The sequence below is a fragment of the Necator americanus genome, chromosome IV (assembly GCF_031761385.1).
Source record: "Necator americanus strain Aroian chromosome IV, whole genome shotgun sequence".
In the NCBI taxonomy this organism is placed as follows: domain Eukaryota; kingdom Metazoa; phylum Nematoda; class Chromadorea; order Rhabditida; family Ancylostomatidae; genus Necator; species Necator americanus.
Genome location: NC_087374.1, coordinates 11694229 through 11711037, shown reverse-complemented (window position 1 = coordinate 11711037; position 16809 = coordinate 11694229). Strand labels below are relative to the sequence as shown.

Here is a 16809-nt window from a genome sequence, read left to right as displayed (position 1 = left end):
AATATATGAGCCAATGACTCCTCCAGCCCAAAACCCACACCAAACAATGGTGTCAATGCTACACTATACATAATCCTATGTATAGAATCCTATCCTATGTACTTTATGTTGCAATCTTTAAAAAAAACTACTAAAAAAACTGTGTTTTCTATTCAACTCAGATTCAAAGTAATCATTATCCTAAATTTTCTTATGTAGCCTATTTTAACAAGAGAGGAATTAAGAGCTTGCCTACCTCGATCCGATGTAGTTCTATGCAAACAAAGATTAATTTCGGCAAGAAATGAATAAATTAAAAGTAACCAGATCTTTGTTTATACAAGGGCTCACCCGCAACCTATGAATGTAAACTATGTGCACTTACGATATTTTCAAAGACAACTGTTCAGATCAATTGACATCAGATCCCTCATTCATTTGCCTTATTTATTTATATTTACTTATTTATTTATCGTCGAACTGAAACCTGGACTTTCTCTAAAAATGTCTATTTCATGTTTTTTCTAACCCCTCCATCTGTTAATTATTAAACTTTATGAGCGCTACCTAATACGTGGTTGAGCGCTCCTACGCTCAAAATAGGTCCCATCACCTCTTGCTGAAAATCCCCATCGAACTTTCGGTTGGATGTAGATCCTCTAAGGTTACAACTTGGAAAAGTTAGCGTCGAGAGGGGTCTGTGAAGAGTTAGGAAGTCGGAGTTTGCTAGATATCCGTACAGTTTTCTTCAACATTACTCCTCTGTAAAATTCCTGAAAATCAACAGTTGTAAGGTAGTACGTCAAACAGTTTCAACTTTATTGACTCCAATGCAGTCGCGAATAAACATTTGTTGAATAGAATTCCTTCATTCTGATTGCGCGGTGTGGGTCCCAGCGGAAAGAGAAAGTAATTCTTAGGAAGTTTATCGTTTTGACAATGATCCCATATCTAGAAATTTAGAGAAATTCCGTCTAGGTTCCTTATTCTTCAGGTAGACAAAGGAAAGGAAAAGGAAAAAGTAACCTAGATGTAATTTCTCTAAATTTAATGTAATATCGCGAATAAGTATCGCGTTTCAATAATCTGATAATTCGATATGATCAAATCAACGAACTCCTTAGATTTCCCAAATTTATATATGTTCTAATGATCATTAGGTAGAGAATGCTCCAGACACTTTTTCTGTGACTTTGATCCGAAGACGCCTGGCGGCGGCCAAAAATACCTGCCTTTATAGGGTCACTGATTAATGCTTTCGACTATTTTATGATATTTTTTCTCGCATCTGCTCATCCTCGCAACACTTTTTTTTTCTCTATCGTATAATCAAGAATTATTCACCTAGTTTTAAGGCCTGTAATATCTCATGATAGTTTAATTCCATAGGTTTAATTATGCTATAGGTTCGGTGCTAATTTTTAGCGATGAAGTTGTGGTTCTTGTAGAAGTGACGTAAGTGCGTAGGAGGAATGTGATATCAAGCATGGCATGGTGAAAAACATTTGGCGAGCAGCAGAGTAGCAAAAGCAAAGTACAAAGCAAAACCAAAAAGTTAACTTCGGCGCCACACGAATTATTCACCGTTGCTTTGGAGAAGTTGTCAGTTCCATGATCCTGAGTTAAATAAGCTTCATTTCCCAATAAACAAGATCTTATTTGATTGATTCCTCAGAAAGATGGTCTTGATAATGGACCTTTACTGCACCTTTCAGAAAATTACTCAAATATACCTAGCAATAGAGCTACAGCTAGAGCAACAAATGATTAGGAGGTTGTGTTAGACACACATCAGTAACCACGACAATTCCTCGCCAGAAATCGAAACAAACGCGGATCCGTATTTCTTTCGGGTTTTTTTGTGAGCAATTTGAGATTAGAAATGGAGATTTGATCGTGAAATAAACGAAACGCTTAAGAAACAATTCAAACAAAAGAATCACTCCAAAGAACGTCCCCCGGATAATTTATTTATTCCGTAGAATGTGCACTAAATAAAGTAAGGATAATGACAAATTCCTATCTTAACAGTGCATTTTTTTTTCTGAATAATGTTTTTGACATTTGCTACATGCGAAAAACCTTTAATGTAACTTGCAATTTACTTAGGTAATTTCATTTGGTTTTATTCTTGTGTGGTAATTTACTTCACAGATTTCCTTCATCTTCACCAATATGCACATCCGTATTTTGAGGGATACAGTGCTCGCCATAAATAGTGGCTGATTAAGTGTACCAACTATACTCTCGCCTGGTTGAACGTCTCAGCGGTTTCAAAAATTTATTCAATTTCTCTATTTTTTAAAATAAAAATTTTCAAAATTTTTTTTTTTTTTTTGCTTATAAATTCTGGAGCAGGATGAGAATCGTTCCTTACAGAAGGGCAAGGAAATTAGAAAGAACGAGGCACGGATAACAGCGAATCCCCAAGAAACGCATTCCAGAGTGCCCCCACAAGTCATTGTAAAGGCCAGTTACACGTTCGTAAACCTCAAACGATTCTGAATCGAAGTGAACGTGGGGGCTCATGCTAAGCGGATTGATTAAAGGCATCACCCCACGAATCTGAGGTGGTACGGATTTCTAGTGGAGTATTCCTATACGGGATTGTAGGTTATAGAGACGTAACTGATTCCGTCCATTTCTCCCTAATTGCCGTAAAAAACGGCCCGGAAGATACGGCGCGTGCACAAGGCTGGCGCGCTCCAATTGAACTGGTTGTAGAAAACAGCGCGCCGGAACGCTCGAAGCCGTATCTTTCGGGCCGTTTTCTACGGCAATTAGGAAGAAATGAACGGAATCACCCTTCTCCCAATAATCTACTATCCCGTATACGAATACTCCACCGGAAATCCGCACCACCCCAGATTCGTGGGGTGATGCCTTTAGCGAAGTACACTTTATCGTTTATCCTTTATGGGTTTGTCTCGGTGACAATCTGGAAGCGGGCTGAGTCACTACCTCCGCTCGTAGGTGAGAGTGGCCACACATGGAGTAAAAATCAATAGTTGCTAATCATTTTCAATTTAACAAAAGGCTACTAGCGTTTCCCGTGTGCTCAAAAATAATTTTTGCACTCTCCTCAAACTCATTATTTGTTACGGTAACGATTATGTAGGTAAAAATTACACAAATAGCTGGTGTACGTCCTCATGATATTAAGAACGGGAAATTACATCGAACCTACGGGAAAATTCTTGCTTTCGAACTTCCTTCCTTTTATTCAATCAAATTTTCCTTAATGGAGCAATTATTTATAATTGAATATCCAATTTATATTTGAATAAGCAATTTCTAGCGCTTATTTTACTATTTTAAAACTATTCAGCGTTCTCTGAAGGCGTATGTTTACAGCAGAACATCAGAAAAATCTGTAAAAATTGCTGTACAAAAAAGTTCACACTCTAAAATGCTTCATTGATGATTTCTCAAAAATCTACTGTTGAATGATTCACTTTAATTTCATTCAAAGAGTTGAGAATCCTCATTTGATGTATGAGTTATTTATGAACGTCAACCAACTTTGGGCAGTCCCATAGTTACATCTTGTTTTCAGCGTCATCCGCCTTCACCTCATAAAGTCAGGAATGCTTGCACATCCCAGGTGGCGATGATTTCATTCAGCTTCATTCGGCTACGAAAGCTGACTGCATGTCTCCAACCCGAGCATTCGGTATTTATCCACTTCTCGTGATCAGTCTGCCGCCCTCAGCCTGGACAACCCGATGTTGAGAAACCCGTCCATCAGTCCTCAGTTAGCTCAGTCTCCGGAGCTCTATCCTCAACACCTGCTCAATCCTACGGTCCTTGGAAGACCAGACCAGGACTAGCCAAGATGAGAGCTGCTATGCTGCAAGACGCCGTAGGCACAAGCAAGCAAGAACAGGAATTGCAAACCGCTATACCTGCCCTGTCCGAACGGAGAAGAACCGTAGAACCACACATCGGGACGATATGAGGTTGTTCATGAAATAAATATATTCTATGAAAAGCAAACAGCAAACTCTCCTCCGAAAGGTTAATCCACTGACTCGAATATGCCTAAAACCTTTAATGAAGGCGTCCCAAACTCAAAGATATCGTCTGCATGACCGATGGTTCCATGAGACCAACAGACTCTTTCATCTCTTCAGGGTAGATAAGTTGTTAGACAGACTGACTTGGCTGTGAGGTCAGAGATGCTTGATATAGTTAGTGGTCTTGGCTGAACATTGCAGAACCAGGATATATGTTCATAAACTACAACTCTGAAACGGACTCAATCACATCCTCGCATTCCAGATGAAGGCGTTGGGTGAACAGAAATAGCAAGTATGAATAGAATATTTTACGATGCACAAAAACATGATTATTCTGGAATGATTAAGAGAGTGGATATTCTTTCTTTGGGGTGGGTGTAGCTGGTGGGGGCTACGGCAGCGACCCCGTGGTCGATTGCTCAAAACGGCCCTTAGGCCAACGAAACCTTTTCTCCCTCCGTGGTCGATAAATTTGGTGAAAGACATGTCTGGGAAGATAAAAATAGCGAATTAGCACATCTGCAGGCCCACGCAGCTCAGTAGAAGGTGTTACACGTGAAATGATGTCGAAGGCGTATGCGCACCCCCCATAGGGGTTCATCAACGCCATGTACTTTATCCTTAATTACAAATTGATGCTCTGCTATTGCTACGTTTTGTTACACTTTACCTCAAATATTCTTTTCTTGTCACGTGCAGCTGATCGCTATCACATAAAAACGCATCTTGAGGGAGGTGTTCGGAAAAATTTTCCATTTTTGGGCAGGACGATTTTTGGTCTCTAGGGGGAATTATTGGTAAAAGATAAAAGATAAACTGTCTGGCGTTAATCAATCCGCTTGGGATGCGCCCCCACGTTCACTTCAATTCGGAATCGTTTGAGGTTCACGAACGGTGTGGAACTGGCCTATACAATGACTTGCGGGGGCTAGCCGATGTGTCAAGTCTGTGTTTTTATCCTCCCAGACAAGTCTGATACCAATTTATCGACCCCGGAGGGATGAAAGGCTTGGTGAGCACTGGGGCGGATTCAAACCTCCGATCGATTGTGCAGGATGCGGAACTTCCAACCGCTACAATATGTACACCCGAATTATTGGTAACTTTTTTATAAATGGTAAATTAAATACGAGAATACGAGACGTTCGCCACAAATTTTAGAAAAGATGCCTCAATTTACACGACGAGACTAATCTTTACACTGGAGACAAGATGAAAGCTTGCTGTCGGAATTTCATCATTCATAATTTACACCGAGTAATCTGTCATAAGCGTTTCAATCATTGTTTTCGGATAAGAGTAGCTTCGCTACGTACACTGAAGCCCCTGATTCCCGGGTTAATGTGAAGTGCTATGCGTTTTCGTTGTCATTTTTGAAAAAAAAAAAACCAGGTTTCAAACTCTACTTGTAATATTAATGGGGATAAAACAGCATTTGCTTTGCTTTTAGAACCAAAAATACGTCTACAAATACTTGAAGAAAGAATATAAATTAGAAATAATCCATTGCTTTCACATCTTTTTCTCGTACTTCTGTCATTTGACAATGGAAATTTTTTCAAGCATCCTGATATTGTCGACAAAATTTACAACTTCTCTTCTCTTCTTCTGAAATTTTCTCTCCAAAAAGTAACACCACATTCAAGGATCCCCTGGCCGTATGGCTTTTTTTGCTTGGAGGGAAAGCCAATGAAGTGGAAATGATACGGTTTATGGCTGTCTCCGGCAACTGAAACTACTGAAAGGTTTTATTATATACATGATGATAGTTTCGCAGAAGATCCCCGTCAAGGATATTGTGAAAAAACGAAAGTATGAAAATTGGCAAATCCTTCATGCTAATGTTGTACATTATTGGAAACGAAGCTGCTTATAAATGCAGCGATAAATGATCATGCTTATAAATGACCTAAAAAGTACAACCTACACCTTATTTTCCTTTTTTTGAAATTTTCTTCTCTCAAATCTAGTCAATTCCGGCTCTAAGTGAATAATTAGGTGAAAAATACAAGAAATCCCGATATCCCGGGCTCGTTAGAATATGATACACAATTGCAGAATTACTTTTTTATGTTAGAACTGTAGGGGTATTACGGAAATTTTTTTTATTATTTAATACCGATATTTTTTTATGGAAGGTTTTTTTATGGTGAAGGCTGGTGAGGTAATCCTCCCGGATTGCTGCCTATGTTTTCTTCCAGACGTATTATTACTGTTCCAACATCCATGCGAAGTGCGAAGACTCATTAGTTAAGCTTTTTGCTCAATTCCTAGCAAATTAACCATCAGGACCCAAAACAACCCTAATACGAATGGTGAATCTGTGTATGTATACTACGAAAAACTCAAACGTTGGAAAAAAAAATTTCGTCACTGAACATGTGGAAAATAGGGAAACATTTTATGAAATTGTATTTTCAATGTTACCATAAATGTTTTTGCGCTCTGTAAATGAAAACGACTAATAATCTGCTATTCAGTGATTTTTTCTAAGGAAAACACAAGTCTCCAAACGATATTACGACGTAATCGTACGCACATACAAAAACAAAATAACGAAAAAAAATCTTTCTACTCCATCTATACATTGAATCAAATGTAATGCAAATATGGCGTTTTTTTTACATTGAAAGGGGTTTGACGTTTTTCTGGCAATGATAAAAAAACAAAGAATGGAAAAGGTGAAGTAAAAAATTAGCTGCGGTACCACCGCTAAGCTTCAGCTTCCAAGGAAGTCGTGCTGCCTAATTTCTTACGTCTCTTGTGTCACTTTCACATTTTCTTAATCTTTACCAATATCACGTTTCAAAGAAAAAACTGGAAAAACTAATTTTTCTCCCTTGAAACATGGATACTTCCTTATATAAATGTGATACAGCCTTCAGAACCTCAATCTATTTATGATATTCTTGTCCTTCTTTTTACTACCGAAATAATTGAATGTTCCAGGAACAATCTGAATGCTAGAGAAGAAATGCGGGTACTAGAGAAGTTGGAGTATTTGTCGAATGATCCGGTCCTAGAAAGACGAACATAGAGAGAAAGTGTAATTTGGCATAAACTCAACACAATCATGCACAAGGTAACAATGTAACATTGTCGTGAAGGTTTGTATAAATATCGTCGAAACGGCCGTAGTGTCTGCCCTGCCACCTATAAACATACTAAAGTTTTCAGGGTTAGCAATTCATATGCATGACTTTCTTGTCGTAATGCATAATATCTGCAAAAAATGCTGAATCGAATGCAATTGCTTTCGTTATAGTGACGTTAAAAGGCAGCGTATCACAAAATTGACGTAGGGTGGAATGAAATCAGATGGAAAAGATAGAATTCGAGGTGTAGATTACGAATGTGAACGCAGTTTCGCTGAATTCACCTTAATCGTTCCGAAAAATAGTGTGGGAAATAGAATTTGTCCCTACGAGGGACGTAAAAACGTTGCACATTTGTGCGCGCCGAGGTTCAACGAGGTCACCTCACCCGCCTATTCTACTAAAACTAATGATAGCCTCTGGACTTTCTTGTCTTTCTTCTAACCTGTACAATGTCCGGTCCCCTTGGCGGGGAGGCCGTTCTCATCCAGTTATTCAAGATGATTTCAGGAAAATTTTTTGTGCCACACTCATAGTCTCATAATCTCAGAATCGTTATCCCCGAACTCATCAGATTTCCACAATACGTCGATTTCGTGATACGCCGCTTTTAAGAACTGCGGAACTTTTAAGAACAGGAACTCCTAGCATTAGAAAGTGCGCAGTTTTACATGAAAGAAATTAAAGCACAGAGTTAGCTGAATTAAGAAAAACCATATGTAGAATACAGATAGAAATAAATTTTCGAAAATTTTCTGACAAGCATCCTCTGAAGAGGAACGGTAGGGTCTTAGGAGGAGCCAATAGACGTAATAAGACGCAACGGGCCCACGGGACTGCATGACTCGGCATGTTTTCGCTGAGCTTCAAATTGAATAATTAATGTTTGCGAACCGTGAAGAAGAATGGAGCATCCACAAGTAATTTGCCTAACCTTAATTGTTAGCCAGGAACGAAATAGCAGAAAAAAATTGGTCAACGCATGGAAGCGTTATCCAGCACGGGAGATCATCAATGATTTCACGTGTTTAGTGGGCTTAGCGGTAGCAGAGATAAGGACATAACATAAAAACGAAAGAATATAAAGAAAGGACAATACAGGGTCTGAAAGAAACTTAACTAGGTCTGTTACATTTTAAGCAATGCTTAAGTCAAACAGAATAGGTATATCCGTGATTTTTTGTTTCCGGAAACACTGAGAACCCGAACAAGGTCTTCATTTCATATGCAGAGTTTAAAGAAAATACACAATTGAGGAGTTGGTCGCTTTCAGAGGAATTACAGTGTTGCGTGGAAATTCCAGAACCCTTACACATTTCACGAAATGACTAAGTCATGGATGCTATCTGGAGACTTCAAGTAAACTATACGCTACGTCACAGTGAACTTACAGGATCTCCTCTGCTCCAACTAAAGATGCAAACACAGACAACAATCAACATTTTTTCATGAAAGCGAAACGGAATTCAATTGTCTGTACTCGTACAATTGGAACCGAGTTTGCAGATTTTGGAAAAGAAAAACGAAAAAAAACTAGCAAAACTAACGGGCAAACACCTTGAACGATTATTGCATTTACTTAGTACAGCCAGACTTTTTGTCCGCAGATACGGATACGATTTTCTATGCAAACTATTTATCTACATGGCACCATGGGATGATGGATGCATGTAACATCCTGTTCAAAACCCATTCATTCTTTCAGTTCAGAGTTCAGTTAGGAAAAGTCAAATGTAACGTGGTTAGATCTACAAAACGTGTCCTGGTTAGAAACCAACGAGTGCAGCTACTGGTAGAATATCTCACTGAGATTGAGAACAAAGCCTTCAGTCCATGAGAAATATGTTCATATGGAAGAAAAGGATAAGAAAGAAGAAAAGGCAGGAAAAATACATCTACCAGACTTTTTTTTCAGCACTTACAGTCAAAGAAAGATGTGAACAACTACAAGTATTTAGCATTTACGTTCTCACGAGATCAAGCTTCAAATGATTTCAATTTCAGTTTAGCGCTAATGCGTTGACTCGATTGCACCAGATACCGAGTATAAAATTTACACTAATATTCAACTTTGTGATTATACACAGTTCAAAGATTTATTGCATTTTTTATTTGGTCAAAAAATTTTACTAAAGTGATACTTTTTTATGAAAATGTAGAACCTAGGAAAAGGAAGTTGTTTGCAGAAAATTCTGAGTGTTGAACTGCACCCACTCTATCTGAAGTCCTCTGCTCTGATCTATTCCACAAGTGAATACGGTAAATATTTCGTCAGCCACTGGTTACCTCCTACGACATTTATAGAGAAACAAAATCGAAAAAAGAGGGGACACTGTTGTGATCCCTCGCTCTGCACAGAAACAAAATTAATCAATCAAAGCTATAAATAGTTACCACATAATAAGAAAATCCATGCAAACGGAACACCGAATGTTCACATATCGCATGTGTCCCAAAACCACCTTATTTACTATCGCCAAATCATTTTTTAAAAAGTGAAGGTGATAGGGACCTCCACTGAAGAAGAATCAGTGCACGTCGAAAGAGAGCACGCGATATTTTGACTGATGAGTTAGTGAAGGCAGTTGCGTAAAACAACTGAGAATGACAAAGGTAAGGCGACTTTTCATTGAATACTTGAAGGCATCACCCCAGGAAGATGTGGCGGTACAGGTTTCAGACGACTAATGCCTATACGGGGCCGTAGATTGTGGGAGAAAGGGTGATTGCGTGCATCTCTCTCTGTAGACGGACGACCTCGGAACTGAACTAAGTACGTTAGAACCGGACAGGTTGAACACTATGGTTTCGTTTGTGTGGATGAACAAATTCAATCCTTGTTTATAGTCTAAGTGCGGAATTCCACAATTTCCGAGAGTGTGTTAATTCTAGCACATTTTTTAAATAGTATTATCCGGAATTTCCACAGTCATTTTTTTCAAATCCTGAACAAAAAACAAAAACAAGGATTACGACCAGCACGAGCGCGAGCTCGTCAACGACATCCTTATGTTCTTTCCTAGAAAAAGAACTATTTCTTTGTTTGAAGCCGATGAGTAAACACTTCAATGGTCATTGACCATTACATGTGCCCAGCCCCAATTCTTTTCGGGGAAAATGGAACCATCTGAAGTTTCAATCAGAAAGAAAAATTTCACATATTCCACGCGAAAACATAATTTCCACTTAAGACAGCATATTACAAGAGCGGAGAACATAAGTAGAGAGAGAGGGAGACGCGAATTAGGCTATCAAGTCCAGAAACAAATAATTTCTACCCAACATAAGTAGGGAATGCTATTTACCACAATTTCATGGCAAGAGATCATTCATTTTCAGTTTCGTGAGACTAGTTCTTTTGATAAAAGCTCTAAAAAAACTTATAACTTTCTTTAGACAGCGTGGAATGTCCCGAAAGGCGGCAGTATACAGAATCATAAATGGCATAATACAGCTAGCTTATGAGTTACTACGCCTTAATTAGAAAGAAGACCATATCTTGAAATAAGCTTAGCAGGATGATAGAAGCAGGATCCCGCCCATATTCATTCAAGATGCAAATGACCTCCTCTATCACATGTGGCAGAGAAATGGATAGAATACGATGAAAAAGATCTATTTAGCCACCAGCAATATTAAGCACCTCCTTCACCAACAGTGCAGAATATTCCTTCGAAAACACTGCATCTTGACATACTAACACTTGAGAATGGTCAATCAGGTGAGGAATTCTCCTCTATATATTAGGTTGAATTTTTTTTACACACGCATACCATTTACAATTTCATAGTTTCTTAAGAACGCAGTGGTGATCAACCGTGACCACTGCGTTCCGGCGTATTCACCTTGAGTGCTTTTTTCATTTTTGTAGGAGAATTAAAATTCCCTTGTGCCAGAATTCAAGGAACAAATTAACAATATATTTCGGGTCAAAAAAAAGAATTGAACAATTTTTGCTTCAGCGAATGCTTAATGGCCCAGAACAAGTGGAAGTCTAATGGAGAGGAATAGGATGGATGGGGTACTGTTTCCCACCGCAGAGCCTCTAGCTGACGTCGAGTCACCGCGCATTGCCGTACACAAGGGGACGCCTTGTGCCGCCCCTGTGTTAGTGTCGCTCTCCTCAGAGTTGCGGTGGCCATCTCGTAGAGCTGCCGTGTGGTGTGCGTCGCCCATCTCTGGGCAACAGCTCCGTAGCCATCCGCACGAGCCCGGCGCACGAATTTTCCATGTGTGGCAAGTCGTCGCAGGAGAAGTTCCACTCCTCGAAGCAGCACAACCAGTTGTTGACGGTAGCACCACCAGTGTTCCCCTTCTCCCAAAGCCTCGTAGATGTCATTGGCCGCCTGATGTGTCCTATAGCGTTGCTTCCACACCTGGATAATAATCACTCTGACATCATGCCAGTACATTTCCTTTACTACATTGGCACAGACAGAGACGCAGCTCTTCCGTTGGAAAGCTTGTATTACCGCCTAGTTTCCATCTGAGCAGCGAGGGCGTGTCCCAGCTTCAGAACGTCAATTTCTTTCAACGTCTAAAAAATAAGTTGCCAACCTAACAATAATTCAAACCATCGTGGAAAGGACTCTAGTGCTTTCGAGGATTTTTCGAAAGCTATTTCTGAAACATCATCTTTTTCCAGAAGTAAGTAGCAAATAATTAGTTCCACTATGTAAGTACATGAACAACTTTAGCATTTTATAGACATTTCCACACATCTGCAGAAACGCATCGAAGTGGCTCTGCTTGATCATTCATACTAAAAGGTTTTTACTTTGCAGTACGAATGATTAATTAAGGGAGATCGAGCAAATTTTTTAAACACTTTTTTGGATATTTTCTTGGATCCATAGAAGATTTCTATTCCTTCCGCAAACATCTACGGGCTGCAATGGAGAATATTAGCATATTATCTTGCGCAAACGATGACCGAAGATCTCGCAAAAGGAGGCGAAGAAAGTATAATTGTGAATTCTTTCATGTTGGAATTCGATACATCTATATGGATGTTTTGAGGATTGAATTTATACGAACGTGTGTAAAAATGCAAAGCATTTTGTATAGGAGAGCCTGGATTAGTTAGAATGTGAATTGAGTACTTCAATCTTCAATAGAAAAGCTTCAGAAATTTCATTAATTCGGATCTATTCCCAATTCTTCCTCCCTTAATCAACTCATCAATCTATAATACCATGAGGAAGTGGGACTTGTTACGCGCTAAGATAAAAGCGTTGCATGGAAGGTGAGGCCCTATGGAAATATTTAGAAAATATTAATTCTGCTGCTCAACTTGATTATTCCGTGAACTATTGGAAAGATCAGAAGGATCACATTTTCTCAATGGCAAGCGCAACCTTAGAACGACCATAGTGCCTTTCCTTCCATTCACTCATTAAAACGGAACCCATCACGTTTATCACCGTTTAGCACCTAACATATCCTAATTCCTAATAATTAATGTGTTCGTTTTAACTATTACAAACAAAATATAATTGTGTTTTATCACTATGTGAGAACACTTCATGGGTAAAATGTAAATGGGGGAGGGGGATTCAGTGGCGCCTTATTTCCCGACGTTCTCTTAGTAACTTTAGTTTACATGTTATAGATCCTCTAAGACTAATGCTTAGGCTTTAGGGCTCCGATTGAAGTTGATTATTTACTTCGACAAAAAAGGGCGCCACTAAGTGCCTTTCCCCCCTCACCAACTACATTTTACCCGCCCTTCATACTCTGCATGAATCTAATGAAGATATTAAAGAGCGAAATGATAGGATATGAATATTTGAGAATGTGCACAACAGCAGCAAAGTTGTTTTAAGCCTACTGTAAAAGATCCGTGCAGCTGGATTTCAAAAAAGAAATCTTAATTACTGCCATAGAATCAAAACCAGAAAATGAATCAGAGAGCTAGCGCGACGGCAAAAAACATCTCGGGATGCAATAGTTTCATCAGTAGCATTCATCAGCCTTGATAGAGCCTTGAAAAAATCCAGACATCGCTACCTCACTGTCTGTTTTTAGTAAAGAAAGACATAGTACCGAGAAAAATTTATAGAAATGTAGCTGGGGGAAAATTCAGGGAGATTTTCTGCTTTAAAAAAGTTCAATTAAAAACAAGAGGGAGGGACAGCAGATAACATGATAACACAGAAATGTCGCGCTTGGTCTGTCACGTGTGTGTGTGTGTGTGTGTGTGTGTGTGTGTGTGTGTGTGTGTGTGTGTGTGTGTGTGTGTGTGTGTGTGTGTGTGTGTGTGTGTGTGTGTGTGTGTGTGTGTGTGTGTGTGTGTGTGTGTGTGTGTGTGTGTGTGTGTGTGTGTGTGTGTGTGTGTGGTGTGTGTGTGTGTGTGTGTGTGTGTGTGTGTGTGTGTGTGTGTGTGTGTGTGTGTGTGTGTGTGTGTGTGTGTGTGTGTGTGTGTGTGTGTGTGTGTGTGTGTGTGTGGTGTGGTGTGGTGTGGTGTGGTGTGTGTGTGTGTGTGTGGTGTGTGTGTGTTGTGTGTGTGTGTGTGTGTGTGTGTGTGTGTGTGTGTGTGTGTGTGTGTGTGTGTGTGTGTGTGTGTGTGTGTGTGTGTGTGTGTGTGTGTGTGTGTGTGTGTGTGTGTGTGTGTGTGTGTGTGTGTGTGTGTGTGTGTGTGTGTGTGTGTGTGTGTGTGTGTGTGTGTGTGTGTGTCGTGTGTCTCTGTGTGGATGTGTGTGTGTGTGTTCGGCGTCTGTGTGGATGTGTGTGTGTGTGTGTGTGTGTGTGTGTGTGTGTGTGTGTGTGTGTGTGTGTGTGTGTGTTAGTCACGAAATTCAAAAAGGGGGCTGCGACGGGTCCACCGGAGTCGGATTGGTGTGCCGGGGCCAAAAAGCTATAAAATGGTGTAAGACGGGTCCACTGGCGTCGGATACCTATAGAAGGGGCTGCGACGGGTCCAACGGCGTCGGATTGATGTGCCTGCACCAGATACTGGGCGACCACCGACCACTGGGCGCTTTGCTTTTCACCTTTATGACTCCTCCGCGTGTCTATTTCCTCCTTTGTTCAAACACGCACGCAAACGGATGCTTAAGTAGTAGCAAGATGTTCATGTGATCTGACGTGGAACGTTATCTTTGTTAGTAGGATTATGTCTTTCACATCATTTTTATGTTAAAACATCATTCTGTGATAACAATTGGGGGAAATAAGGAGGAATATCCATACTTCGAGTAAACCTTTCAAATTGTATCTATATTATTCTGGCATCGAAGGAGTGTTTGTAGCTGATGGTCGAATATTCTCTAAATGTAGAATTGACGCGTTTAGAAGGAAAACTCCGTAATCTTTAATCCGTAATTTATAATATAAACAAGAGAAGGAAAGCGTTGTTAAAAAAACACAAATTTAATTTTACAGAAAACACCATTACTGTCAACTTTCAATGATCAGTGAAGGGGAACGAAGCTAAAACCACCGAAAGTCTGAAGTTCGGCTTTAGCCGGACATTCAGACTGGTTTTGTAATAACTGTAGGGGGAAATTAGGAGCAAAGCCCATACTTTGAGTAATGCTCTCAAATTGTGTCTGCATTACATTGGTATCGAAGGAGGGTTTGAAGCTAAAAACTGAATGTTCTCCAAATGTGGAAAAGAGACGTATGAGAAAACTACGAAATCTTTCGACTAAATTTCGAAAAAAAAATAAAAAAGAAAGCTTTGTTAGAAAAACAGAATTCTAATTTCACCACTACAATTAATTTTTATTGATCAGTGAAGGCTAGCGAAACGAACAATGCAAAAATTGTGAATTGCGGCTTTATCAGAACGTTCAGACTGGTATTATAATAAACGCCTGCTTATCTCATTTTCTAGTGGAGAGGGTGTAGCGCAGTCGTTAAGAGGTCTGCAACGATCGGAGGTTTGAATTCCTCCCAGTGCTCACCGACCCTTTCCTCCCTCTGGAGTCGATAAATCGGTGCCAGACTTTTCTGGGAGAATGGAAACACACACATACATCGGCTAACCCTCGCACGTCATTGCATAAGTCAGTTACTCGTTAATAAACCTCAAACGATTCTGAATTAAAGAGAACGTGATGGCGCATCCTATGCGGATTGATTAACGCCAGACACTTATCCTTTATCCTTTATTTCAATCTCTAAAGTGATTTCTGACAACTTCTCTTATTTTCTTCATGCCAATGTTGACTTCGTAGTGAAAGAAGCAGGAAAAAGAAGTCCGCATATCTGATCATATGGTTGCTCTATGTCGGATTAATTTGTTCTTGGTGCTCTTGTTAATCCTACTTTAATTTACAGTGTTGAATCTATAATGTTCAGCGTCTACCACCTCCTATGCTCAAGTTGTCTTCGACCTGCTTTTCTTCTTGGTGAAATTAATCTCACATTGCTATTTTTTGGACGTCGGTATGATGTCACTTCAAGCCTACTCGCGTCAAACTCACCTCAACTTAATGGCTGTAGTCCTTCTACATCTACGGAACGGAATCTTCTACGAAATGGTGGTCATCAGTGAGTTTGACGCGAACACCCCGAAGGGATTGGCTTGATTAGTTGACACAAGCACCCGGATGACGACCTTGGCACTGGAGTCTATCATGTCAGGTCAATGACGCATCAAAACGCTGGCGTTCTGATCTTCCACTCTAATTAGTCTTAAACTTAAACTTATTCTTTTTTCAGGAGCGTATAAAGAATACATGGAAGTAGTGAGGTACTTTGTGTTTCTTTCCACAACAACGTGCAGACCTGATTTATCAATAGGCGACACCGGCTGACCTAATAAAAGGAATCCTGAGCGGTAAACCTAGGCTCTTGCTCCCAATCTTTGAAAAAAATGTTTCCACAGAATGCGAAGAAGGAAGGGGAGGTTTGAGAGATAAAAGCAGTTCGGAGAAACAGAAAAAAAAGCAACTTAGACCCATTCGCTGGTCGTTCGTTGGTCAATTTATGTAAGTAAGAATTTCGTAGTATTCGCCTGTGAGTCCATTTTACCTGTTCTCAAAGCACAAAAAGTGAGCCGAAGACGATTGACTTTGTGACATACTAAAGCTAAAGAAGCAGTCTTTTGTAGTTAATCGTTATAAAAATATCTTAGGCAATTATTATGTTTGGCTTGTCAGTTTTGTAATTTTTTCTTGTTTATTTTTTATACAGCATATAATGGAGAGCAATCAACAGTATCACTGCCGTTGTTAGTTACAATAGTGCTGTACCAGGTGCCGCGTATATGATTTTTACCTGCAAGTTGTGGCCCTGCTTTTACTAAACGCAATCAGTCACTTTAAAATAAAAAAAAAAACGCTTTGGGAGCGTACCCATATAACCTTTTTTTTATATATATATATATATATATATATATATATATATATATATATATATATATATATATATATATATATATATATATATATAAACGTGCTGTCGTCCAGCACAACACCAAAAACCATACCCTGAAAGGGTCAAATGCCTGAGAAGCCCATGGAATTTTTGGCAGCAAACGTCCGTCGGCTGGTCGCTGTCAAGTGAACTCCAGCAAGCTGCTCTATCCATACTTCTGTGATATCTCCATTCGCCGTCTGCTGCATTCCAGGAAACATTCATCAGAAGACGTTCTGCATGGAAAACTTCAGCAGCTACTGTTGTGATGCTGAACAAAGTAAGAGGGTGTGTGGTAGCTGTGATGAACGACTACATTAACTTGGTTGAGGAGTTTGGTTCAACGGTTTAAG

At 39.6% G+C, this 16809-nt stretch overlaps 1 protein-coding gene across 1 annotated transcript; it reads left to right on the top strand.

Annotated features, from left to right (window-relative positions):
* Positions 1-11105: 11105 nt before the first annotated feature.
* On the top strand, positions 11106-11477 carry RB195_000976 (uncharacterized protein; the record flags this gene model as incomplete). The annotated part of the gene is made up of 1 exon (XM_064197545.1): positions 11106-11477. The coding sequence occupies one exon, from the start codon at positions 11106-11108 to the stop codon at positions 11475-11477; it is 372 nt and encodes a 123-aa protein (XP_064053426.1).
* Positions 11478-16809: the final 5332 nt, after the last annotated feature.